Raw genomic sequence first — 27,983 nt, forward strand, 5'->3', positions numbered from 1 at the left:
GGCATAATCTTTGCTCTGTTGGCATCATTCTCCTTTGTGATTAAATGCTCTCTTTTAAAGAGAAGCTGCTATTTTTAAAAGGGTGCTATAGAGATGATAATAAATTATAAATTATTATTATTATTATTATTATTATAAGCATATGGATTCTTGAGGTATAGCCAAAAAATAAAAAATAAAATATATATATATATATATTATTTAAATGTGATATGGATTTTGACCATATCGGATATATCGATATAGTTAAAAATATATATATTTATTTATTTATTTATTTATTTATATATAAATGCTGCCCTTACTAGGGTTTGTCATATTTAGTTCTTTTGTAATGTTCATTATTCTTTACTCATATAAATATATTTATTTCAGAAAAAGATTGGCCTATTTTATTTCACAGGCTATTTTTATTTAAGATATTTTTTATTTAAATGTGCACTATATGGAGCTTTGATTTGGGGGAAAAAGGTACTCCTGTTATACAGTATTTATGTTCACTTGAATATATGGTTTCAATAAAACTACTTGTGACATGTCAGATTTGACTGAACATTTGCTTTCACTTTGCGATAAAAATATCGGGATATATTGTATATCGTATATTGATATTCAGCCTAAATATATTGGGATATGACTTTTGGTCCATATCGTCCAGCCCTACTTTAGACCACTAAAACATTTTTTTTTATTCCTTCGCGTGATCACTAATAACCGTCAACATAGCGGGACATTTGCGGGACCGCACTATTATAGGGCCTCGACTTTTTCCGTCTGAAAAAACTTTTTGCAAAACTTTATGAACCTCCCACCAGAATGGATTCAATGATGCACAATACCAAAATATGTGAAAATTATTTTCTTGGAGGAGCTGGTGTAGTGCCTCTGTTGAACTAGGGTCATGAAATACCTAATGAAGTCTTTCTAGCAGAACTGACAGAGTGTAATCTTAATCTAAGAGTAACAGACTGTATTCTTAGTTTAAGTATTCAGGTTCTAGTGGGTAACTTCTGACTCAAATTTTTGGAAGAACGTTCTGCCATCGCCTGGCTCTTTGAACCGGAATATCAGACCACTAAAATCTAATCAAATCATCCTTAAATCCATGTGGAATTCAGTGCTAAATTTGAAGACATTCCCTTCAGGCATTGTTGAGATATCGCGTTCGAGAGAATGAGACGGACAGAGAGACAGACCAACAAAAGGAAAATCAGCCACAGCTGTCTCCGTCTCTCTCTCTCTCGGTTGCTTGCTGTGTTTCTGAAAACATAGTGGCGGTGGATGAGAGACTGCAGAACGAGCTGATTGAAATAATGCTTTTCCACATGTTTCTACTCCTTTAACCCTTTGATGCACAACATGGGTCTAAAGTGACCCGACTGAGTTTTTATGTTCGATATCTTTGCAATAAATTATTTTCATCATTCAGTTTTCCAGGTTTTCCTCAAATAACATGTTTTGATCATCATACATCCTAATTTTGTTTTCCTTTATTCATTTTTCAATAAAATCTCTTTTTGTGTCACTACTCCTCTAATGCACAACATGGGTACTAATTTAGCTAACTTATTGGCTAAGTATTTAGCTAAGTAGCTTGCTAAGCTAACTACTTAGCTAACTTCTTGGCTAAGTAGCTTGCTAAGCTAACTACTTAGCTAACTTCTTGGCTAAGTAGCTTGCTAAGCTAACTACGTAGCTAACTTATTTGCTAAGTATTTAGCTAAGTAGCTTGCTAAGCTAACTTCTTAGCTAACTTATTGGCTAAGTAGCTTGCTAAGCTAACTACTTAGCTAACTTCTTGGCTAAGTAGCTTGCTAAGCTAACTACTTAGCTAACTTCTTGGCTAAGTAGTTACCTTAGCAAGTTACTTAGCCAAGTAGTTAGCCATGTAATGATACAAAAATGTTTTTTCTTCATAAAGTATGAGAGGCAAAATGGAAATAATTATCTGTTGTTATAAAAAACAAGATATTTAAAGAATACTTGGAAAATTAAATCATAAAATAAGTTGATATCAAAAGATAGAGCGCAGAAACACACAGCAGCATTAAATAACATGAAGGGAATGAATGCGGGTCATTTTTGACCCATGTTGTGCATTAGAAGGGGGGTATAAATAACACCAAAACTTAAAAACAGCTCTTATAAAAGAACCATTAACGCCTGAGTACAATAATACTGTAATATTTAGGCAGCGGGCCCATTTTCTGCCAGGTTTCTACACCCATCCCTTCCACCGCTATCTGCAGCTCGCTCATTAACAGTTTAGATCCTGTTTGTTAAATCGGTAAACATGTTGGTGTTTCTGCTGTGCTGGAACAGTTCCTGGCACAGTTGTTGTTTTCTCTCTGACAGCAGATTTTCACTCCTTCAGGTGTTGCTGTTCCAAACAGCTACCGACACATTTACCTTCAGATGTGGCTGCTGTAACATCGCCAGACTCCTCCACAATGCTGCACTCAACAATGTGGCACATGGAGTACAGACGTCTTGTTTTTCTGCTGTAATGTGCAGTGGTGGAATGTAACTAAGTACATTTACTCAAGTACTGTACTTAACCCTTTGATGCACAACATGGGTCTAAAGCATGGGTCTCAAACTCGTGGCCCGCGGGCCAATTGAAATGAATGTTTAATGTGAGTTTTAGTTTTTAGTCATTTTGTGTATTTTTAAAAAATAATTTTGTGTCTTTTTTGGTAATCCTGTGTATTTTTTGGTCATTTTGTCTCTTTTTTTGGTCAATTTCTGTCTTTTTTAAGTAATTTAGTTTTTTTCTGTCATTTTGTGTCTTTTTTAAGTAATTTAGTTTTTTTCTGTCATTTTGTGTCTTTATAAAGTAATTTAGTTTTTTTCTGTCATTTTGTGTCTTTTTAAAGTAATTTAGTTTTTTTCTGTCATTTTGTGTCTTTTTAAAGTAATTTAGTTTTTTTCTGTCATTTTGTGTCTTTTTTAAGTAATTTAGTTTTTTTCTGTCATTTTGTGTCTTTTTAAAGTAATTTAGTTTTTTTCTGTCATTTTGTGTCTTTTTAAAGTAATTTAGTTTTTTTCTGTCATTTTGTGTCTTTTTAAAGTAATTTAGTTTTTTTCTGTCATTTTGTGTCTTTTTTAAGTAATTTAGTTTTTTTCTGTCATTTTGTGTCTTTTTAAAGTAATTTAGTTTTTTTCTGTCATTTTGTGTCTTTTTAAAGTAATTACATTTTTTTCTGTCATTTTGTGTCTTTTTAAAGTAATTTAGTTTTTTTCTGTCATTTTGTGTCTTTTTTAAGTAATTTAGTTTTTTTCTGTCATTTTGTGTCTTTTTTAAGTAATTTAGTTTTTTTCTGTCATTTTGTGTCTGTTTTTGGTCATTTTGATGCTGCCTCCAGCGGCCCCCAGGTAATTTGAGTTTGAGACCCCTGGTCTAAAATGACCCGACTGAGTTTTTAATTTTCTATTTCTTTGCAATAAATTAATTCCATCATTCAGTATTCCAGGTTTTCCTAAATCAACTTGTTTTTGATCACCATACATCCTAATATTTTGTTTTCATTTCTTACTTTTTGAATAAAAACCCTTTTTGTATCACTACTCTTCCAATGCACAGCATGGGTCAAAAATTTCATTATGGGGGTATTGTGTGTATAATTTTAAGGAAAAATGAATTTAATCAATTTTGGAATAAGGCTGAAACATAAAAAAATCTTTAAAATGCAACTTCTCATTTGTTTTGATCACCACAAATTAAATTCCATTTGCCTCCATTGTTTTGAGCTTGTGAAGGAAAGTGTTTCCTGTCATGGTGGGGCATGAAGTAGGCGGCGACCTACTTGGTATTCAAGACGCAAGGCATTGTGGGAAGTCAAACTGTTATATATACTTAACTCTGATAACAACATGTGAGAGGGGAACGTGTCAATAAGTGAGCTCTGTCCTGATGTGATGTATAGGGCAGGAAGTTTAGGGCCACATTGCCACTTTGTTGCTTTGTAAAATAACCATCTGGGATTTTAAACTAGGTTTATATTGGAGTATTGTATTGTAAATTGTTTGTATTGGAGAGCTGAGTACTCATTCACCCATTAACTTTGTGCAGAGACAGAAATCAATCTTAAAGACATACCTGACAAAAACTGCAAAACACAAACTATCTGCAAGGCTGGGATGGATAAAAATATGTTTTCTGTAATTGTGGTTAATTTCATTCTTCATTGCTTGCATGTGACCATATATAAAAGGGATTTCCCAGCTTTTTTTGTCTTCAATTTTGCAGCCATACATGAAGCATGCATGCATTAACCCTCCCACACACAGCTGCACACTCAGCGCCTCCAGCCTCACCACAGCATGATGTTCAGACACGTTAACCAGCATCGAACATGAACACGTTTGAAATGGTTTTACTCACTTGGAAACCGAAGCAGATGGTCGGGATGACGCTGAATGTGGAGGCCCAGGAGCTGATCCTGCACACACACACACACACAAACAAACACACACATGAACATACACACACACGAACACACACACACACACAAACACACACACGCGAACACACACACGCGAACACACACAGAAGGAGACACACACACATGAACATACACACACACGAATGAACACGAACACACACACACACGAACGAACACACACGAACACACACAGACACGCACACACACACACGAACGAACACACACACACACACACACACACACATGAACATACACACACACACGAACACACACACACACACACACGAACATACACACACACGAACACACACACACAGGAGGAGACACACACATGAACATACACACACACGAACGAACACGAACACACACACACACGAACACACACACACATGAACACGAACACACACACACACGAACACACACACACGAACACGAACACACACACACACACACACACACACGAACACACACACACACACACACACAGGAGGAGACACACACAAGAGTCATTTTTCTGAAGTTCACAAATGCCAGGAGAAGAAGAAGAAATAAGCTATTATTAGGGCTCCATTCATAATGCCGTGGCATTTAGAGACACTTCACCATAGAGTTCATCTGTCAATCAGAGCGCTCGGCTGACAAGAGCAGCCGAGGTAAGTCAGCGAGCCAGACAGAAGAGAGTTAACAGTGACACGAGCCGGCACAACACTTTCATCTGCTCTGTCTGTCCTAGTGGCCTGAATTCAAGCTGATTTATGGATAAGACGCATGACTCGGATTTCCTGGAGCAACCTCATTAGAGGAACTTGCTGTGGTGATTAACGGTTTTCATGGCATAGAAAGGAAAAGTTTGACACATTAGGGAGAACAGTTATTTTCTTTCTTTTGAAGTTTGAATAAAACGATGCACACACTCCTCCAGTATCTGTTTGTTAAATATGGAGCTACAGCCAGCAGTTAGACAGTTAGCTTTGCTTTGGTGACGAGTCCAAACTCTGTTCAAACTCAGGTAACAAAGTCCACCCTACACACTAATTAACGCCATATCTTGGTCCTTAATTCCATATAAAAAGTTCCACTTCCAGCAATTTTTCACTGCAAGATATACAGTCAATATAATAGTGGTCTGTTTAAAAAGGTATGTAAAGCCCAAAAACCTTATTTATTTCCAACACTACACATTCACTGCTAGAACTTGGTTGATCACATGGAATTTTTAATTGATCTGTGTATTTTTTTTAAAAATTGTATCTATCTGCGTATCAGTACGTCAATAAGCCAATGAGCTGTGAATTAAGTTGGATAAAACTTCAGTTTGCAAACTCAAAGTTGCAATAATAATTATAAAACACACAGAAATACAAGATTAATTTAAGTAAAACTAGCTTTCTGTATCAAACCTTGCTAGAATTAATTACTAGGTTTAATTTTATACAAAACTTATTTAAACAAAAAAAAACACTTAAATATGTAAGGTTACTGTAAAAACTAACCTCATATAATTTCTACCACAAACAGTGATTGATCTGATAAGTTATGTTGGATATTATTTTGAACACAACTGTAAGTCCTGCTCCTCTATAGAAACATCATAATCATGGCTGGAACTATGTCTTTTGTGCAATATATCCGGGGAAAATAGCTTACATTGAATTTATTTGACAATTTCTTTTTCTAAAAATGGAATAAAAATATTGGCAAATCAATTTTATATATATATGTACACTACTGGTCAAAAGTTTTAGAACACACCAACTTTTCCAGAATTTAATTAAATTATGCAGTTTAATGTCTCAGTGTACTCTGAAATTAATGCACATTTGCAACATTTAAAATTCTTTATTGAGCATGATAGTGTTTTGAAAGTTAAAAAAAGATTCAAAATCACATTTTATGTTGGACTAAAGGACTAAAAAAAGACACAAAATGACAAAAAAAAAAGACAAAGACAAAAAAAAAGACACCAAAAGACACAAAACGACTAAAAAAAAAAACACAAAATGACCAAAAAAAGACACAAAATGACTTACAAAGACATGAAAAGAATTAAAAAATGGACAAAATAGCCCGAGACTCCATAGAGTTAAGTTGTTAACCCATTTCTTGTTCCCTGAAAAAGGCCTACTTGTATAATTCTGAAATGTACATTATATTTTACCTTTTTTTATTTACCTCTGGCAGTTCACCACTTACCTTTGGACCCTTTCAAGCTGTTCATTTGACTTGAACTGCTTGAATTTCAATAAAAAACTGGAAAAATTGGGGTGTTCTAAAACTTTTGACCGGTAGTGTACATATTGAACTTTTATATTTTTGCAGCCTGCAGTTCAGCCCAATGTGTCATGCTGCACTGAGGAGCGCAGAATTCATTGTTTTTACAGCCTCTTATTAATAAAAATTGTTTATTTTTGGCTAAATTTTAAATATGACATGGAGAATAAAGTGAATGATGAAACATCACAATTTTCATCTTAGATTTTATTCCTTTTTCTGCCAAACGTTTTTCACACACGAGCAATTCAAGTATTCGGTAAGCAATGATGTCTGCAGGTTTTGTCTATGAAAACATTTTTTTCAGTGAAAACGTAATTTTCAAAACAGAGGCATGTTTTTGGGATTCAGATGGTTTAACAGAAATAAAACAAAAATATAACTGCTGACAATGAATGGGTTAACTACAGCAGCCATCATTTACTACAGTCCTGATGGAACCAATTTTCCTGCCACTCCACACATCTACTCAACATCACTAGCCATTGTTACCGGGAGAGAAAATAGAGTGTTTGGAGCCCTGGATTCCATTATTTGTCCCACTCACACACACACACACATACATACCCACTAGTGTAGAGGGGGGTGACGTGAACCAGAACAGAAGGCATGGTGTGGTATTTGATGATGATTGCAACGGTCAGGTAGGTTGCAGCCAGAGTGCCGAGGACACTGTGAGAGACGGAGACAAAGCTCTGGTTCAGACGGACGAACAGCAAGACATTTAAGTCAGAGTGCAACGGATGAGCGGGTGACTGCACGCCACGGGTCAGCACCTTTAATACGGCCACGTCAGCCGCTCATTTATCCACATACACACCAGCAAGACTGGGACAAAGACTACTATCCTCAGCATGCACAAAATACATAGAGATGTTAAGACAAAAAAATAAAATCATCTTGAAAAATGACTTCAGACTGTTTTCAGGCACTTTCACTGATGGGTGCAGTAAGGTTTGGTCAAAGGTGTGCTCTATCAACCAATAGTGATGTCATATATATACTGTATATATATGACATGGTGACCTGTCATGTCAGCTGATGAGATATCCCAGTTCTCCATGTTGGTGTTTAAAGCCTGATTTCCACCGGGCGCGTTACTGCAGCGTCACATCAGCGCTGCGTTCGCCGTTGCAAATAGGTAACACTCTAATCAATGAGAGCGTTTCCACCGGGCGCGTAGCGTAACGTTACTGCAGCGTCGCGTCAGCGTCTCTACGCAGCATTAGGTAGGACTTCTATTTCTCCGCGAGACGCTGCCAAACCGCGTGAATCTCAACAGAGCAGATCGCACCAGACAGGAAGTCCGACTCAGAATCAGCGTAAAACACTTCCGCCCCTTTCAAAATAAAACACAATACGCAGTTCATGCAGCCTTAAACTACTTCACATCAACATTATGTTATGACCGGGGCACCAGATCAGCAATCAATCAATCAATCAAAGGGTCTCAGAGGATCGGAGACACGGACGACAAGAGACTGATTGTTGAAGTGGAACATCATACAATCATTTATGACATAAGATATTGTTTTTATAAGGATAGATGGTCAGATCAACAGATCTTTCACCTCAGAGAAGCAAAGTAAGTTGGTTGTTGTTGTTGTTGTTGTTTACTTTATACACACAGTTTATCCATAGACTGTATAAATAGAGTTTAGAGTTTATCACGGGATCTTGCGGTCTCCCGTATGGTCAGGATTATCGCGTGTATACGACCGGCTCGCTAAGCTGACGTGCTGCTGCTGTAACGCGCCCGGTGGAAATCCCCAGTAAGAGTTTAAATATGTGTCAGTTTTCAATTTAATATGCAGTGCTTAACAAATTTTATTAGACCACCAGTCATAAACATGAAAAAACAAATATTTTAGAAATCTTTCAAATGTTTTTATTTTTTTTTTAATTGTTATTGTTATTTATTTGGCAAATAAAGTGAATTCACCTTTTTATATTCAAATATGAGACAGCTCACTGGGCTTCTCTGAGAAGTCAGAAATAATCAAGCATAATATTCAACCACTAAAACTCATTTTTCTGTCCAGGAATGCAAGTAAATAACTGTAATTTGGCTTCTTAAAGGAACACTCCACCGTTTTTTCATATTAAAACATGTTATTCGGGTAAGTAAGACGAGTTGATACAGACCTCTTGCGTCTCAATGCGTGCACTCAATCGCCCTGGCGCGCGGAGCTACTTGGCTAGCACTTAGCTTAGCCCAGTTCATTCATTAGGATCCAAACAGATGGACAGTTAGAAGCGACCAAACTCCTCCACGTTTTCCCTATTTAAATACAGCTACACGAGTAGTTAAACGACCAACCACCAGTAATATCATCACTCCTGACGGAAGTGAGAGGGAGCGGAAGTGATGATATTACTGCGCCGAGTCGAAGTGCTCCCAAGTGCTATTCCGCCATACATTATAGTTCTCCTTTTTATCCGCTTAGAAAAGCGCCACGTTTTATTTTGTGTCGCCATACTTGGTCGTTTAACTACTCGTGTAGCTGTATTTAAATAGGGAAAACGTGGAGGAGTTTGGTCGCTTCTAACTGTCCATCTGTTTGGATCCTAATGAATGAACTGGGCTAAGCTAAGTGCTAGCCAAGTGGCGCCAGGGCGATTGAGTGCACGCATTGAGACGCAAGAGGTCTGTATCAACTCGTCTTACTTGACCGAATAACATGTTTAATATGAAAAAACGGTGGAGTGTTCCTTTAATAAAGAAATAATAATGAGAAATAATAATGTGCTTTACTGTTTTTACAGGGTTTTTTTGGGGGTAAAACAGTAAATTTGAAAATTCATGGATAACAATAAGAATCGGATTTTAGCATTAGAAACATTTTGGTTAAAGAGCTTCTACATACTGGTGCATTAACCATTACAGAAACAAAACACAATATTTTGGTAATTACTCACGTTGTTAATTTAGGACACTGGGGCATAAACTGGTGGTCTAATACATTTGTAAAGCACCATTTGTCTCAAAGGATTAGCAAATTATTGCATTTAGTTTTTTTAACGTTTTAGACAACATCTCAACTTTGTTTTTGGTTCTACATTAAGTCACCAAATGTATAAGTTATCAGCTTGTGATGACCATGAGCACAACATGTGATAATGATAATAAATAAATTTTATTTCTAATGCACTTTTTATCAGCAGATCTCAAAGTGCTTAACAAGTGAAATAATTTTAAAAACTACTCAATAGAGGTTAAAAAGTCGGTTTCAAGTTTATCATTTGTAGGCCTTTAAAATAAAAAAGTTTTCAGTGATGGCAAATATGGCTGGTAGTTTTTGTTCCATCTTGTTCTCAACCAAAGGCTTGAATTAATAAAAACATCTCCATCCAAATTATTTTTTTAAAAATGCAGCTTTTATACCAAATCTACACTCAAACTATTATAAAATTTTGATCAAATGTGGAAAAATGATACAATCAAAAACACTTACAATCCAAAATGATCAAACTGACAAACATGCTGTTCTGCTATGTCTGTTTTCTAAACCATGTGTGGACAAACTTGAATGTGCTGAGACTGCAACATGTGACATGAGACAGCTGACCTGATGTATTTCTGGATGCTGATCTCTTTGGGGATGGACAGCGGCAGGATGAGGAGGACGCAGAGCAGCACCAGGCTGAAGCGCTGGTCCGTGTACACGTGGTACGGCATCTCTGACTCCGGCAGACCAGTGATCAGCTCGTACAGTGAGCCGCACACTGACAGGAACACACAGAAGGAAAGAGTTAGGAACAGGGATGCTGGATAGATCTTATTTTCTGACTAATATCTGACCCTCTGTCAGCTGTTTGACAGTCTGACACGCTCTGAGTTAGTAGGATGGCTGATTTAACCTGCATGCCCTAATCCAGTAGTTCTCAACCTTTTTGAGTCGCGACCCCCAATTTAACATGCATGTTGTCCCGCGACCCCCGCTCACTGAACACAATCTCACACGCACAGTTCAGATCACCCAAAAAAGAAACAAAATGACCCAAAAAAGACACCAAATGACCAACAAAATGACCAAAAAAGACACAAAATGACCAAAAAGACACAAAATGACCAAAAAAAGACACAAAATGACAAAAAAAAAAGAAACAAAATGACCCAAAAAAGACACCAAATGACCAATAAAATGACCAAAAGACACAAATTGACCACAAAGTCATCAAAAAAGACACAAAATGACCAAAAAAGACAAAATTACCAAAAAAGAAACAAAATGACCAAAAAAGGAAACAAAATCACCAAAAAAGGAAACAAAATCACCAAAAAAAGACAGAAAATTACCAAAAAAAGTCACAAAATGACCAAAAAACAGACAAACTCAGTTGATACGATGAATTTTGGACAAATAATGAAGCAGACAACAACTAAAACATCTCTCTGTCTGTGCATATATTTATTTATTTTTGTAACTTCAGCTTCAAGCCAGAGACTCCTTGTAAAGTAATAACTTGCTAATTTGGGATTTGTCAGAAAAGACACAAAATTACCCAAAAAAGAATCAACTTGACCAAAAAATTACATAAAATTAAGCAAAAAAGGACTCAAATTGACCACAAAATTACAAAAAATGACCAGAAAAAGACACAAAATAACCAAAAACACACAAAATGACCAAAAAAAGAAACAAAATGACCAAAAAATTACATAAAATTAAGCAAAAAAGGACTCAAATTGACCACAAAATTACAAAAAATGACCAGAAAAAGACACAAAATAACCAAAAAGACACAAAATGACCAAAAAAAGAAACAAAATGACAAAAAAAAGACACAAAATGACCAAAAAAAGACAAAATTACTAAAAAAAAACTAACACAAAATGGGCAAAAAAAGACACAAAATGACCAGAAAAGACACATAATTACTAAAAAAAAAAAACACAAAATTGGCAAAAAAGACATTAAATGACCAAAAAGACAAAAACACATGAACACTTTAACACAGTGGAGACAGAGCTGACTTCCAAAATGATTTGGCGACCCCCAGAAATCATCTCGGGACCCCAATTGGGGTCAGGACCCCAAGGTTGAGAATAGCTGCCCTAATCAATATAGTGGCATGTGTCAAGTAGCGTTGCCCCCCAGCAGAAGAACTGAGCTTAAAGCACAACCTGCTGCTGCAAAAGGAAGTAGTGTTGGTAGGCTTCTGAGTCCTAAATGTATTAAGATCAGCCCCGAGGCTCCATAGAGACAGAGTGAGTCACTCTCTGAAGACCTGAAGACCAGCAGGGGAAAACAAACACTCATCACACATCACTCTCCATTGACTTTGTATTGAATGAAGGAGCCTCTTTGACCATTTTGTCCCCTAGCAAAAAAAAAAAAAAAAAAAACAGAAATTTCTATAAGCTGCTGTGTAGTGAAATGCACTACCAACAAGTTAAAAGAACCCAGAAGCAAGTTAAAATCAGGTTAACCGAAAAACTGAACTTTTAAAGGTCTATTTATATTTATTAGTTTATATTTTATAATGCTGTTGTAAAAAAAAAATAAATAAATAAAAAACTCATGGCACCCATCCCCCTTTCTACCACTGTTCCATGTGCATTTGTTGTCAACAGAGCCGGCAGAGCAAGATACTGAAATTGCTCCCGATGTTGCGTTCATCAGTGAGAATGAATTCCCAATGGTGGCAGGTGGCACCATTTAGGGTAGCCTCTGCCACCAGTATGAATGTGTGTGAAAGGGTGAATGAGCGCAGTCTGGAGTGTAAAGCGATTTCGACTAGAAAAGCGCTGTATAAGTGCAGGTCCATTTAACATTTACCATACAGTACAGGCCAAAAGTTTGGACACACCTTCTCATTCAATGCGTTTCCTTTATTTTCATGACTATTTACATTGTAGATTCATCAAAACTATTAATGAACACATGTGGAATTATGTACTTGCATATATATATATATATATATATATAGAGCAAGGATATAGTGGAGGCTCTGTCTTTTATGCATATATATATATATATATATATATATATATATATGCATAAAAGACAGAGCCTCCACTATATCCTTGCTCTGACCCTAGACTATAGATCCAGAAACTTAATTTCCTCATCTTGATTGCCTACTTACAAAAAAACTAAGGGGAAATGGTCCAATGACTGTGCAAGATGGGCGGCCATTTGATACAAATGAGAAGGTCAAAAACTCAAAATTTCATTTGGGAACCATTTTTTTTGGACCTAGCACCCTTGAAATAAGTAAAGTAGGCCGGTTACTGACTTGTACCCATAAATGCTCCTCACTTTCACTTTTTGGACAATTCCATCTAGACTATGTGGTCAAGAGCTCTCTTCCTCTCCCTCACCTCCTCTGCCGACAACTGTATCTTAGGTCATTTTGGTGACTCAGCCATGACGATGTAATAGTATCAAAATGAACAGCTTGTTCTTATAGCCATCCATTGTGGCTATCTGGTGCTTGAGAGTGGTGTGTGTATGTAGAATTGCTTTTAAGCTTTTCCTTTTCTCGCTTCATGCTAGACTCTCCAATCCTCCAATGCAGGGGCAAAAAAAAACACATCTTGCAAGGCTGGTTTTCCACCAGGGGGGGCAGTGAAGGACAACATTTGTGCCAAAACAGGTCACTTTACCATCACATTGCTTTTTATAAACTAGTCATCAATTAAAAAGTTGAAAAAGCTGCATAGTTCTGCTTTAAAAGAGGACAAAAGTGAATATTAGCCAACATTAGCTTGCTAACATGAGCTTCCTAACGGCTAACTTGTCATTTCTGGTAGACATAGATTTAAACATTATTATTTTAGATTTTATTTGAGCTATAAACAGACATTTTCTTGGCATTTCAGCCCATGGTTGATTCTTAATCTGTATAGTATTTTGTCCTCTTAAAAGTTTTTTTTTTTTCTTGGTTCGGCAGTTTATAAAAACGTAGTTCTGGGTTCTTTTACATGTTGGTAGTACATCTTGCAAAACAGCAGCTTTTCATAATTTTTGTGGGGTTTTTTTGCTCGCAGCCAAAATTGTCAAGGTGGCTCCATCTTTCAATAGAAACTCGGTAGAGAGTGATGGATTTTTTTAGCTTGTTTGTCTCGATTAGCGGCTCTCCTCCTCTCTCTCTGTGAACAGGCAATCTAGAGAAGTCACTCCCTAGTAATACATCCATATTACACCCTTGTATGTGTGGACAAGGCCTGAGTGTCTTTTTTCCCCACATTTAGCTAAATGTTAGCGATAATAGCTGACATTAGCTAACGTGAGCGTTTATTACAGCAGACGAGCAAAACGTGGGCTGAAAGTAAACTTTAACCAGCCAGGTTCTATGTGGAAAAACAACAGCACAGAGAAATAGACTGGTGTTCTTTAGGCCAGTAGTTCTCAACCTTTTTGAGTCGTGACCCCCAATTTAACATGCACGTTGTCCGCGAACCCCGCTCACTGAACACAACCTCACACACACAGTTCAGATCACCCACAAAGAAACAAAATGACCAAAAAAAGGAAACAAAATGACCAAAAAAGACACAAATTGACCACAAAATGATCAAAAAAAGAAAGAAAATGACCAAAAAAAGACAGAAAATTACCAAAAAAAGGAAACAAAATGACTAAAAAAGACACAAATTGACCACAAAATGATCAAAAAAGACACAAAATGACCAAAAAAGGAAACAAAACTACCAAAAAAGACACAAAATGACAAAAAAAGACACAAAATGACAAAAAAGAAACAAAATTACCAAAAAGACAGAAAGTGACCAAAAAAAGACAGAAAATGACCAAAAAAGACAGAAAATGACCAAAAAAGGAAACAAAATGACTAAAAAAGACACAAATTGACCACAAAATGATCAAAAAAGACACAAAATGACCAAAAAAGGAAACAAAATTACCAAAAAGACAGAAAATGACTAAAAAAGACAGAAAATGACCAAAAAAAGGAAACAAAATTACCAAAAAAGACACAAATTGACCACAAAATGATCAAAAAAGACACAAAATTACCAAAAAAGGAAACAAAACTACCAGAAAAGACACAAAATGACCAAAAAAGGAAACAAAATTACCAAAGACAGATAATGACTAAAAAAAAGACACAAAATGACCAAAAAAGCAAACAAAACTACCAGAAAAGACACAAAATGACCAAAAAAAAGGAAACAAAATGACTAAAAAAGACAAATTGAAAAAAAAAAAAGACATTAAGTTACCAAAAAGACTAAAACACATTAACACATGAACACTTTAACACAGTGGAGACAGAGCTGACTTCCAAAATGATTTGGCGACCCCCAGAAATCATCTTGCGACCCCAATTGGGGTCCCGACCCCAAGGTTGAGAATAGCTGCTTTAGGTCCAAGTTTCATGTTTTTATCGGCAGCAACTTGGCAGGAAGAGAATTTGTGCCCATGCTTAGAACTGGTCTCAGTCCAAAATATAAGGAAAATTAAAAGTATAATTCCCTGATGATTATGTGGGGAAATAAAGACACCTGATTCAGATACAACATTATTGGCCATTTCACCACAATCTCAATTTTATTCTCTGTAGCTAACGCTACAAACAGACATTATCCTGCCCGGTAACTGCCAGGAGACCAAAGCCTGCAAGGTCATAGAAGATTCCTCCTCTCTGTCATGAGAAGAGGGGAGAGATTGTTATCGACCTCTTTTTAATTCAGAGACAAACAGTTGAGCTGGGCCATGAACTACAACAACACCAAGAGATTCAAAGTCAAGTTCAAGGAGGCAACAGACTATTTAAAGAACTGGTCATGACCACATTGCGTTTCTTTTTCCCAGTGATCCGGCTACATATTGGAAACACTCATTTCAGAAAGGTCGTCTATTAAAACTCAAGTGATAAAGATTAAAAGTATCTGACTAAAAAGCAAAGTTCAGTACATAGTAGCGGTGTGCCATATCGTATCGTTCACAATAATATCGGTATATTTTTTTTATGGTTAAAAAAAAAAAATGCATATCATGATATTGGCAACGTTCCTACTTCTTGATGTAGTGGTTAAAGTTGTTTTGATCACAAAAAGCTACTTACTCCCTGTCGCTAAACCCATGCAGCTTTCAAAATAAGAGCACGGTGTGTTAAGAGAATCCACCACAGAATTTACAAGAAGACTGTCAAAATAAGATGCCTTAAATAAAAAATACAAGAACCTTTATTCTCCTTTACAAAATTTCATTAAAATATGCCCCCGGAACCCCTAAATGGTTATTTTTATTATTTGCTCATACTCAAGAGTAATTTTTTTTGGTATATGGCAAGTGTTGAGATTTGCACTTCAAACTACATTTTAGATTTTTTATTATTATACAGACTAAAAAAACAAACATTTTCTCTATCTTTTTAAGTATTTCCTAATAGTCAAGAATATCGTAATCGCAAAAATAGCCTGCAATATCGTGATATTCTTTTAGGGCCATATCGCCCACCCCTAGTACATAGTGCTACGACCTGCACACTACGGACTCACGCTTCTCCAGCTGGTCGTCCAGGATCACCAGGAAGGCCACAGAGATCATGAAGAGGTTGAAGATGAAGCAGATCTCACACAGCTGACCGATGGCCGGCCCGCACACCTCCTTCACCACCGCCTGGTACGTGCACTGGCCAGTGATGGACGACGAGTAGCCGAGGATGATCAACCCGCTGACCAGGAACACCAGGGAGACCTGAGGGGGGCAAGAGATACAGAGGTATGCATGACAGACTTCAGAAAGCAGGATGATATTTGCTGCAGCCAAAATCAAACAAACACTTATTTGCCCAAATCATCCCGGTGCAGTCTATACAGGTGCATCTCAATACATTAGAACAGCTATTCTCAACCTTGGGGTCCCGACCCCGATTGGGGTCGGGAGATGAGTTCTGGGGGTGTTCATGTGTTATTGTGTTTTAGTTTTTTTTGGTAATTTAATGTCTTTTTTGGTCATTTTGTGTCTTTTTGGGTGATTTTGTGTCTTTTTTTGGACATTTTGTGTCTTTTCTGGTCATTTTAAGGAACCCTTATTCTCCTTTACAACATTCATTAAAATATGCAATGATTAAGATGGAATAGTGGCATTAGAATGTGCAAGAGGCACCAAATTTAGGTTTTTGTTTTTTGTTTTTTTAAGATATTTTTTGAGGCATTTTGTAGCTTTTATTGACAGGAGAGATATGGAGAGTGAAAGGAGGAGACAGAGGGGAAGACATGCGGGAAAGGGCTCCGAGCCGGATTCAAACCCGGGCCGCCCGCTTACGAAGACTGGGCCTCTGTGGTATGCGCTCTACCAGGTGTGCCACCGGGAACGCCCAAATTTAGGTTTTTAGGGCAAAAATTTCCACCAGGCGAGCATGCCCCCGGACCCACCTACTTTGTTCAGGTGCCGCCATCAGAAAACCCTATGGGAAACACTGGTTCTAAAGCTTGTTTTGCAACTGAGTAATTTTTTTAGACTTTCTAAATTGCTGACTGATATTTACATGCTCACAACATCCACTGCAGAAAAAAAAACCGAGCAGCAACCTCCACGGCTAAAAAAGTGAACCCAATGTAGATGTGCCAAAGACTGCAGTTCCTCATATGGCCACATGAGGCTGTCTCCAAAAGGGAGTCAGTCATTTTGTGTCTTTTGGTCATTTTGTGTCTTTTTTTGGTCATTTGGTGTCTTTTGGGGTGATTTTGTGTCTTTTGGGGTGATTTTGTGTCTTTTTTTTTTTTGACATTTTGTGTCTTTTTTGGTCATTTTGTGTTTGTTTTTTTAGTGAAAAAAGTGAACCCAATGTAGATGTGCCAAAAACTGCAGTTCCCCATATGGCCACATGAGGCCGTCTCCAAAAGGGAGTCAGTCCTCTTGGACACTCATGTTAAAATGTGAGGGGTGGGGATTTTTTTTAAAGTTTAAATTATATTAAATTTGCATAATTAAAAAGGCTTATCTGCCTCACAGGTGGCAGCCCACCAACGCTCCCCCTCTTTGCCCCCTTTTTTGGATTAGCCCGGAGTTATGAGGGGTAAGGCACTGCCAACATATTTATAGAGTCTATGAGGAAAGAGGCTTTGTCATTCTATAATTCGGATAGGGAACAATTATTTATTTGTTTTAGTATAATGGTTTTATTGTTACTGTTTATTTAACCGGGACAATGCACAATATATTTATTGTACAAGATGTAGCCAAAACCTCATTTCCATCTGTGTTCCCTGGGAAAATGTTACCACGGAGGTAAAGTTAACAAGGGTAAAGATAACTGTTGCATGTCTGGACAAATCTAGGAAATCGTAATTGAATACATTTCTCCCACTGTCTGGTTTGGTTGTCACATCGTCCAGTTTTGACACTAATACAACAGCTAAATAACTGGGTGGATGGGTCATTTTGAGGCTGTTAAGCAGTCTGACAAACCTGTTTGATTAATGGTGCTTTTATGAATCCAATCCAATCCCCTTTAATTATATAGCACAATTTTAGCAAACACAAGGTTTCAAAGTGCTGCACAAACAATAAATACATAACACAATACAAAGAGATGTAGTAAACAATAGAACAGTAAGATGCAATAAGATAAAATAAATAAAAAAATGGGATAAAAATTAATAAAATAAAATGTAAAATGTACTGCCCGCATAAAATAAAATATGCATGAATACAATTAAAAAAAAATAAAAAATGAATGAACCTGGTTTTAATGAAAAACTGACACCAAGGAAATCTTATATTGATAAAATCATACAAAAGCCCCTCCTATGAAGATATCAAACGGAAAAGCAAATAATATTGTCAGTCAATTGCTGACTATTTTTAAAAAATCTATATATTTTTTTAAATCAGGTCAAGCAACATTTTGCTGCACTATACAGGTACATCTCAATAAATTAGAATATCACAGAAAAGTTTATTTATGGCACTAATTCAATTCAAAAGGTGGAAATAACACATTATACAGATCCATTACACACAGAATGAAAGATTTCATGTCTTTATTTATTTATTTAATTAATTAATTTCTATTACAAAAAAAATGTTTAATATGGAAATTTTGGCCTCTGAAAAGTATGTCCATCCATATGACTCAATACTTGGTTGCCTGCTATAATACTTGCCTGTTATATGTCTTTTTGGCTGGTATTTTCTATAGCTGCCATAAAGGGGATCATTTGTGGCCATTCTAAATATTCCAGTCAAAACTTTTAAACCCTTTATACTCCGATCAGGATTGATGTCAATGTCTTCTGGGTTAATATGCTGATACAAAAACAGGGAGAACTGAATTCTTAATGAGATGTGGAAGATAAAGTATTTTTACCCAGTAACAATAAGAAAACCAGCAACATAGCCAAAACAGAGAAAGAAAAACAGTGGAGAGGGGAATCATCCTTCAGGGTTTTAGATCCCTGTTGAACATCTTTAAGGTTAAAATCTGGGATTAGTCTCTGCAACATGGAAACTCAAATATGCAAATTAGGTAGGGGTGTGCCATATCGTATCGTTCACGATAATATTGTTGTTTTTTTTATGGTTAAAAAAAATGCATATCATGATATTGGCAACGTTCCTACTTCTTGATGTAGTGGTTAAATTTGTTTTAATCACAAAAAGCTACTTACTCCCGCTTGTCACTAAACACATGCAGTTTTCAAAATAAGAGCACGGTGTGTTAAGAGAATCCACCACAGAATTTACAAGAAGACTGTCAAAATAAGATGCCTTAAATAAAACATATAAGAACCTTTATTCTCCTTTACAAATTGTCATTAAAATATGCCCCCGAAACCCCTAAATGGTTATTTTTATTATTTGCTCATACTCAAGAGTCAAGAGTGAATTTTTTTGTATTTGGCAACTGTTGAGATTTGCACTTCAAACTACATTTTAGATTTTTAATTATTTATACAGACTTAAAAAAAAAATCATGTTTTTTATATCTTTTTAAGTATTTCCTAATATCGTCAAGAATATTGTTATCGCAAAAATAGCCTGAAATATCGTGATATTCTTTTAGGGCCATATCGCCCAGCCCTAAAATTAGGTGTAACATTAGAGGAGAAAACACTTGGGAGTGTTGTTGGAAAAGAAGGAGCAAGCTTGAACACCAACTAGAAAAGTCTGTGATCCAATTAAGCTGTAAAGTTACTGTCAAGTGTCCAGTCAGATATTTGGAAGCGTTCCAGTGTAACGGGGACACCTGGTCTAATTAATAAGTGCAGAGAAGAAAACATTTAGATTTAGGTTTTTGAACTCATTTAGCACCAATTACAATGTCCAGAACCATGTCTGAGCTCCTTAACTGTGTACAATCACCTAAACACTCACTTTTAATGGTGGCATTGTTTAAATACATTAAAGTACTAATCTTTAGTCACTGAGTAGTGCAGGGCATGATGATAGATTAGGCTGAGGCAGATTAGTCAAGGGACTAAGTGCCAACATCTTATGGCCCACTTTCACAATCATTTAAATTACATTTAATATTCTTTAATTCATCATTCAATACTACATAAATAGTGCAAATGCTTTATGATTATGATTTTTCCAAGTTTTCCAAAGCCCAAATGATGCATCAAGTAAGGCATCAAGTGATACATTAGCCATCAATTATTGAAATAATTAGTTGACTAATCAGATAATTGATGGCACAATTACTTATTGGTTCTTATTTAGGGGTGGGCGATATGGCCCTTAACCCACTGAAGCCTGGAAAGCAGATACGTTGTTTTGTAGTATTTGTATAAGCTCTCAAATACTTTTTGAATTTCATTTCATATAATATATATTCATATAATAGATTTTTTTAGTCTGTATAAATAAATAAAAAACGTTCAACAACAGTTGCAAAATACAAAAAATACCCTTGACTCTTGAGTATTAGCAAATAATTAAAAAAATAACCATCTAGGAGAAGAATTTTTTTTTACATTTTTTAGTCACAATGTGATCAATCTTGTCCACTTTGAGAGCTAAATGTCATCAAATACCTCACATAACATTTTTCAGTCAACAGGGCTTTCTCCTGGACTTGGGAGTAGCCAGACGGTGTTGAAAAATATCTGGCTAGGGGTCCTGGGGATGCTCCCCTGGAGGATTGTTTTTCATAAAAGCCCAAATCTGGTGCCTCTCACACATTCTAATGCCACTATTCCATCATATACAATGCTCTTAATCATTGCATATTTTAATGAAATATTGTAAAGCAGCTATTCTCAACCTTGGGGTCGGGACCCCAATTGGGTCGCGAGATGATTTCTGGGGGTTGCCAAATCATTTTGGAAGTCAGCTCTGTCTCCACTGTGTTAAAGTGTTCATGTGTTAATGTGTTTTAGTCTTTTTGGTCACTTAATGTCTTTTTTGGGTAATTTTCTGTCTTTCGGTAATTTTGTGTCTTTTTGGTAATTTTGTTTCCTTTTTTTAGTCATTTTGTGTCTTTTTTGGTCATTTTGTGTCTTTTTTTAGTCATTTTGTGTCTTTTTTTAGTCATTTTGTGTCTTTTGTTGGTCATTTTGTTTCTTTTTTTGGTCATTTTGTTTCTTTTTTGGGTCATTTTCTTTCCTTTTTTGGTCATTTTGTGTCTTTTTTTAGTCATTTTGTGTCTTTTGGTAATTTTGTGTCTTTTTGGTCATTTTGTTTCCTTTTTTTGGTCATTTTGTTTCCTTTTATTGGTCATTTTGTGTCTTTTTTTGGTCATTTTGTTTCTTTTTTAGGTCATTTTGTTTCTTTTTTGGGTCATTTTGTGTCTTTTTTGGGTCATTTTGTGTCTTTTTGGTCATTTTGTTTCCTTTTTTTGGTAATTTTGTTTCTTTTTTGGGTGATCTGAACTGTGCGTGTGAGATTGTGTTCAGTGAGTGGGGGTCACAGACAACATGCATGTTAAATTGGGGGTCGCGACTCAAAAAAGGTTGAGAACTACTGCTGTAAAGGACAATAAAGGTTCTTGTATGTTTAATTTAAGGCATTTTTTTTCACAGTTTTCTTGTAAATTCTGTGGTGGATTAACACATTGCTCTTATTTTGAAAGCTGCAAGTGTTTAGCGACAGGAAGTAATAGTAGCTTTTTGTGATTAAAACAACTTTAATTGTTAGCTAATTTTAGCTTGCGGCTAATGAACGGCATAAAGCAGCATTATGTTCGGACCATTTGGACCTGACGGCCCGGACCGGTTGATAGGATTTAGTTCGGTGCAAACACACGCACATGGAGAGATGATGTGGGGACGGGACTGATACAGACAGGTAGGCAGCTTGGTATATGGGTGGTTGACGTGAACTCAAATTCAAAGTGAAAAAAAGAATAATTAAAAAATATATGTCAAATGACATTCAATTATATTCCCTTATATGTGAATAATTCAAAACTGAATGTGTCCATTTCTAATTCTTCATATATTTAGCATATTATTAACTCTTTGGTGTGGTAGTCCTAAAATGTGTCCACCGGTGCAACAAAATACAGAATATCATTATTTAATTCAGAGAATGTTGGACAGATAAGATAGATAAGCCCAAGGCATATTAGTTATGAATATTTTTATCAATTTACATTATTTTCAATGATCACTCAATGTAAATTGATAAAAATATTCAGATCAATACTTAAACTGCGTTGTACCAAAGGACTACCTTAAGACGACCAGTTCCAACACTGCACGGAAATAGTAATATTATGAAAATATTTGAGACAGAAGTGATCTTGCGTCCAGAGATTCTTCTGTCCTTCCTGGTTCTGGAAGGACCCCTCTCAGTAATGGGGTGGTCACATTAATGCCTGTTTTATATCGACATCATGGCGTTGCTCCAGAAGGACAAAATGTAATGTGTCATAATAACTCTACATAGGGACCTTAACACTTATATCCTCTAGATTCATTAAGTAAACACTCGTATGACATGCATTCAAGTATTTTAATGTATTTAGATTAATTTTTCATTAAATTACAGTTGTTTTAAGATAAGTAATGCTACCTAGGACAGTTGCACCGGTGGACAAATGTCATGTTCAAAACAGAATATTTGCATAGTTGAAGAACGATACTCATTGTTTGCAGATGGATTAGATGTAGAAGAATGAACTGCATATTAAAACATTAATTTTAATGAAATATTATCAAATTTTAGTAATATTTGTCACTGGGAACACAAAAATTGAGCGTCATGTCGGTGAGGTGGTTGGGGTTTGACTGACTGACGGGTGACAGACAATCTGCTGAACAGAGACACAACGCAAAATAACTTCATAGTATAAATATTCTAGCCTAGATATACTTTCAGCAGCTTGAAATGTGACGTTAGCGAAGCACAAGAGACTCTGGCGGGCCACCACAGTCTAGGTCATTAATGGGAAACCATTATGGCACTAAGTCAAGAAGTAGGAATGTTGCCAATATCATGATTTTATTATATTTTTACTCATAAAAAAAATATACCAGTATAACCGTGAACGATACGATATGGCACACGCCTACTCTAATTTAGCTATCAAGCTTTTAAATTTAGTCGGAGGTTCTTTTACGCAACAAGATAATATTCTTTATCAGGACTCATTCAAAAATACATCTTTCAATAAACTGCAGCTGATTTACAGCTATTAATGCAAAAGATAAAAATATAATAAAATAATAAAAGTAAATAGGTTTGGAAAAGTAGTGCGCTTTAAGGCGAGGTGAGACCAAGGTTATTATAGTTAACGAAAACTAACAAAATAACGAAAACTAGAATTGAAAAAACATTTCCGTTAACTGAAATAAAAACTAGAGTTTTTTAAAAAACGGTAACTGAAACTATATTGTGTGGTTACAAAACTAACTAAAACTAACTAAAATTATAGTGAAAATGTCCTTAGTTCTCCTTTGTCAACTTTTTTCATTCATAATTCAGTGTTTCTACTTGAACATGCAACACATGGTAAATATGTTTACTGAGACTGGGATGTTTACACTAGAACCAAAATGCAAAACGCCCAGAACTATAAGAGTTAATAACCTTATTGGGGCTGAGATGATAAACCAAAGAAAATAAAGGCAATATGTATTATGACCTCTTTGAATCTGGCACCCAACACATAGCCCATTACAAAAAAACTAAAACTAACACCAAAACTAATAAAAACTAAACTAAAACTAAGCATTTTCAAAAAATAAAAACTAAACTTAAACTAGAAAACTCACTCTAAAAACTAACTAAAACTAACTGAATTTGAAAACAAAAATTCACAACGAAATTAAAACTAAAACTAATGAAAAATCCAAAACTATTATAACATTGGGTGAGAGCAGCTGTAACCCTCTGAGGGCGAGTCCTGGCTGAAAGAGGTTTTAAAGCCAACACAGCTCAGTCTGTGGATAGCTGACGTTAGCTAGCTCAGATGCTAATTATCTTACATGGAGAAGTCTGCATCATCCACAAGTCTGACTGATACAAACACAACAACAATGCAATCTTGAACTGATTAAAATTCATACAGCAAAGCAGCCAGTGGGTGTATCATTTTCTCTATGGTATTATCTCATCAATAAATAATGACACAATAAGCCTGGATCTCTTCTAACAGATCAATGTTTGTTTAAGGTGACGCCTCCTGTAAAAGTTACTTCAGAGTGGTTACTGGGGATTCGATATTGGATCGCATCGGAAATCAAATATAAACAAAAAAAAACAAAAAAAAACAGTGGCAATACCCAGCCCTACCTGATAGCACATACAACTTTCGAATCGGAGGACATGACAAGAAAACCATGTGGGTTTCAAATCAAACAGCCTACAAGCAAAGGAAAAAGCCAACAACATATATTTGTATCCATCTTTAAAAGCAAGAAGCCTGTGTGTGTGTGTGTGTGTGTGTGTGTGTGTGTGTGTGTGTGTCTCTCTCTCTATCTGAATGTTTTGCTTCAACATTAAATATGGAACCAGCAACGCTTATAAACATACAATATATAACTAAATAGTGCAGACATGCAAAATCAAATTTCAAATAAAAAACACATCAATGTCATTAATTTATTAAAGAAAAAAGAAAAAAGAAATCGTATGCCTCTTTTCTATTTTCTATTTCTTTTTCTCCTTCTGATTTAAATATCAAAATAAACTTTTTCAACAGGTTAATAAATTCTGCCTTTCTTTTCGCCATTTTTGGGAAGGGGTAGCTGGGAGACAGCTCTAGCTTGAGGTTGCTATGACGACTGTCACAGAGGAGCGTTTCTGGGTCCTGTCCTGATTGACGCGCCAAAACAACAGCAGGGCATTGTGGGATTTGTAGTATTAGCGGTAAATGCGCCGTATAATACCGGCGGGTCAGCTTTTATAGTACAATAATAAGATAATAATTTGGTATTGCCTCGCGGGCCAAATAAAATTACACTGTGGGCCAAATTTGGCAGAGTTTGACACCCCTGTCCTACAGGCACTGCACTAGTAAAAGAATACACTTTGGCCTTATTTTGTCCAAAGTCTGCAGGGCGACAAATCAGAGAAAGAAAGGAGCAGCTAAGAAGCAGACGTGCTTAACTGAAAACTTTCCAAACATCAAATCAATGGAAACCCTCTGGGTGATTCAGCCAAAAAGACAAAGTGGAAGATAGAAGCGAGGACAGCCAGGGCAGACAGTGACACCAGGAGGATAAAGGAATGATTTATACTTCTATTAAACTCTTGGACAGAGGTTGGTTTGGTCTGTAGAGTTATATGAAAACAAGTAAGAGAGGAATGCATGGTTAGCTTGTCAGATTGAGTTTTTCCACTTGTTAAGAACTAACTCCAAAACTAGAGTGCAACATTTCCCGAGCATAACTTCTAACATTCACAAAAGGAAACCCACCAAAAAATGTTTTTACTAACTTTCAATGCATGACTAAATTCAAGTCAATCTTCGGGGTCATACTAATAGTCAGGCGGCTTAGCTAAATAACGGGGACACGCCGGACAAAAGCACCACATTTTTTCCACATGCTCTCTATCACCATAGGTTCCAATTTTTGGTAGGAGCCACTTCATCAAGATTGTGGATCGGAGATGGCACCCATATGAAGTCTATGAGAACCAATACATCTTCCAAGCCACTCAGAAGGTCAATCTTGGTGTCAAAATCTACATTTTCTGGGTCAAGGAATCATGTAAAACTATTGAGAATATCACCAGATGATTATTTGATCAAATAAATATGTTCATTTTTTACCCAGACTGGCAGGTCTTCAAGTGCTGCAGCAGGGAATCCTGAGTTGAAAATGTTTTGAAATCAATGTTCACTGGAGAGTGCGGATTAGCTGCCACATACACTGCTAAATAAAATCAAGGGAACGCTTTAATCTCATGTCAGATCTTGTATATACATTTTCCCAACAGAAAATGTATATTTTGACACCAAGATTGACCTTCTAAGTGGCTTGGAAGATGTATTGGTTCTCATAGACTTTATATGGCTGCCATCTCCGATCCACAATCTTGATGAAGTGGCTCCTACCAAAAATTGAAACCTATAGTGATAGAGAGCATGTGGAAAAAATTTGGTGCTTTTGTCCGACGTGTCCCCATTAAAATTAAATCTGGTCCCAAGCCACCTGACTATAATGACTTACTGGGATGAAAATGTTGTGCACAATTAGTTCTGCTTTCGTCAGGTGTAAAAAAATCTATGCTTAATATAAATCCCCATCAATTCTCATATTGGAGGAGTGTGATTGACAGACAGGAAAAAAGAGGTGAGCACCAGAAGAAAAGTCAGACTGATAAAGTGAATCTAAAAAGGGGCTAAGGTCAAGTCTCACATGGCCTCTCCCATCAGGTGGAACAGATCACAATCTCCTTAATTGATCTCAGTGGACCTCAGCACCCAGTAGATAAGATACATATCCTCCCTACAACAAACTTCCAATAAAGATAAATATAAAAAGTTACCTATATTTGACATACAGGTGCATCACAATACATTAGAATATGATGGAAAAGTCCATTTCCAGTAGTTCAAGTCAAACAGCCCCAACCAAGTATTGAGTCATAAAAATGACACTTTTAAAAGAACAGCATTTCCATATTAAACACACTTTTTAAAATTGGTCTATTTTTTTTTTTGAGACACTGAATTTTAGCTCTTCATTAAATGTAAGCCATAATCATTATAATTAGAAGAAATTACATAAATAAAAGACATGAAATGTTTCACTCTGTGTGTAATGGAGCTATATAATGTGTTTTTCACACTTTTTTAATTGAATTACTGACATAAATAAACTTCCTATGATATTCTAATTTATTGAGATGCACCTGCGTATATATAACCTTTAAAAAAAAAACAATGCAAGAGAAAGCCCACATCCTAGAGTAGAAACATCATCTTATAAACTAGTTTTTATATTTAAACTTGCCCACCAGCTCGACGGTGACCGCGCTGCGGATGCCCCCGGCTCTCTCGAAGGCCCAGGGGAAGTTGAGGAGCCCGGCGCCCAAGGCGGACTTCAGCATGATGAAAATGGCCCCCATGGAGCCGAGCCTGGGCCCGGCGGCCACGTCCAGCGGGGGCTTGGCTGAGGCTGAAGCCAGCAGGCTGATGCTCTCTCTGGCTAACTCCTCCATGCTTCAACCGGCGGAAACTTACGGCGGAGCACACTGACGCTCACCAGCCACATACATACACCCACAGGAGGCTCCGGCCGGCCGGGGACCACTCCCCCCCACGGTGCGGCCTCCGGCTGGGGGCCGGGCCGCTCACTGAGCAAGGTGAGCCGGAGGGAGGGCTGCTGCTGCCTTCAGGTGCTGCTCGGACACCAGAACCCTTACAGGAGCTTTCTATGCGCCGTTTTTTTTTAACCTTTTCAGGACCCAATTGTGTCCCAAACAGTGGCGGTTCTAGGCCAATATTACTGTGGGGGCCAAGGAGGGGCCAGTGTTTAATCAGAGGGGCACATTGAAAATCGTCAAAAATGATATTTAAGCATTCAAAATCTTTATTTTAGCTAAAAGTCTCATTGAAGTATATTTGGAAGAACAACATTGATTGAACATTGTACAATGAGACTTACCAACAATAACAACTATTTTCGTACGACAATGCCATTTCTCATTTTTGTGCACAATTACTTTTTATTTTTATTTTGAAAGTGCGCTACAGTGAGAATAATCTTTATATTTAGTTTTTATTGCACTATTAAACTATTAAACAATGTACACATTCTGGGTTCCTTTTGTGACCCAATTGTGTCCCAAACCAGTGGTGGGGGGAGTATTCAGATCCCTTACTTAAGTTAAAGTACTAATACAACCAGTGGCGGTTCTAGACCAATTTCACTGTGGGGGCCAAGAAAGG

General features: G+C 36.6%; 1 protein-coding gene across 1 annotated transcript in view; it reads right to left on the bottom strand.

Annotated features, from left to right (window-relative positions):
• slc38a8a (solute carrier family 38 member 8a) overlaps window positions 1-27,330 on the bottom strand; it is a 34,602-nt gene extending 7,272 nt beyond the window's left edge. The window contains exons 1-5 of the mRNA XM_059334383.1: window positions 27,050-27,330; window positions 16,189-16,387; window positions 10,286-10,442; window positions 7,284-7,388; window positions 4,385-4,442 (exon numbers count right to left, since the gene is read on the bottom strand). Coding sequence (XP_059190366.1) covers window positions 4,385-4,442; window positions 7,284-7,388; window positions 10,286-10,442; window positions 16,189-16,387; window positions 27,050-27,253 — 723 coding nt within the window. The 5' untranslated portion in view covers window positions 27,254-27,330. The remainder of the gene's footprint in view (window positions 1-4,384; window positions 4,443-7,283; window positions 7,389-10,285; window positions 10,443-16,188; window positions 16,388-27,049) is intronic.
• Window positions 27,331-27,983: the final 653 nt, after the last annotated feature.

The sequence above is a fragment of the Centropristis striata genome, chromosome 6 (assembly GCF_030273125.1).
Source record: "Centropristis striata isolate RG_2023a ecotype Rhode Island chromosome 6, C.striata_1.0, whole genome shotgun sequence".
Taxonomy (NCBI): domain Eukaryota; kingdom Metazoa; phylum Chordata; class Actinopteri; order Perciformes; family Serranidae; genus Centropristis; species Centropristis striata.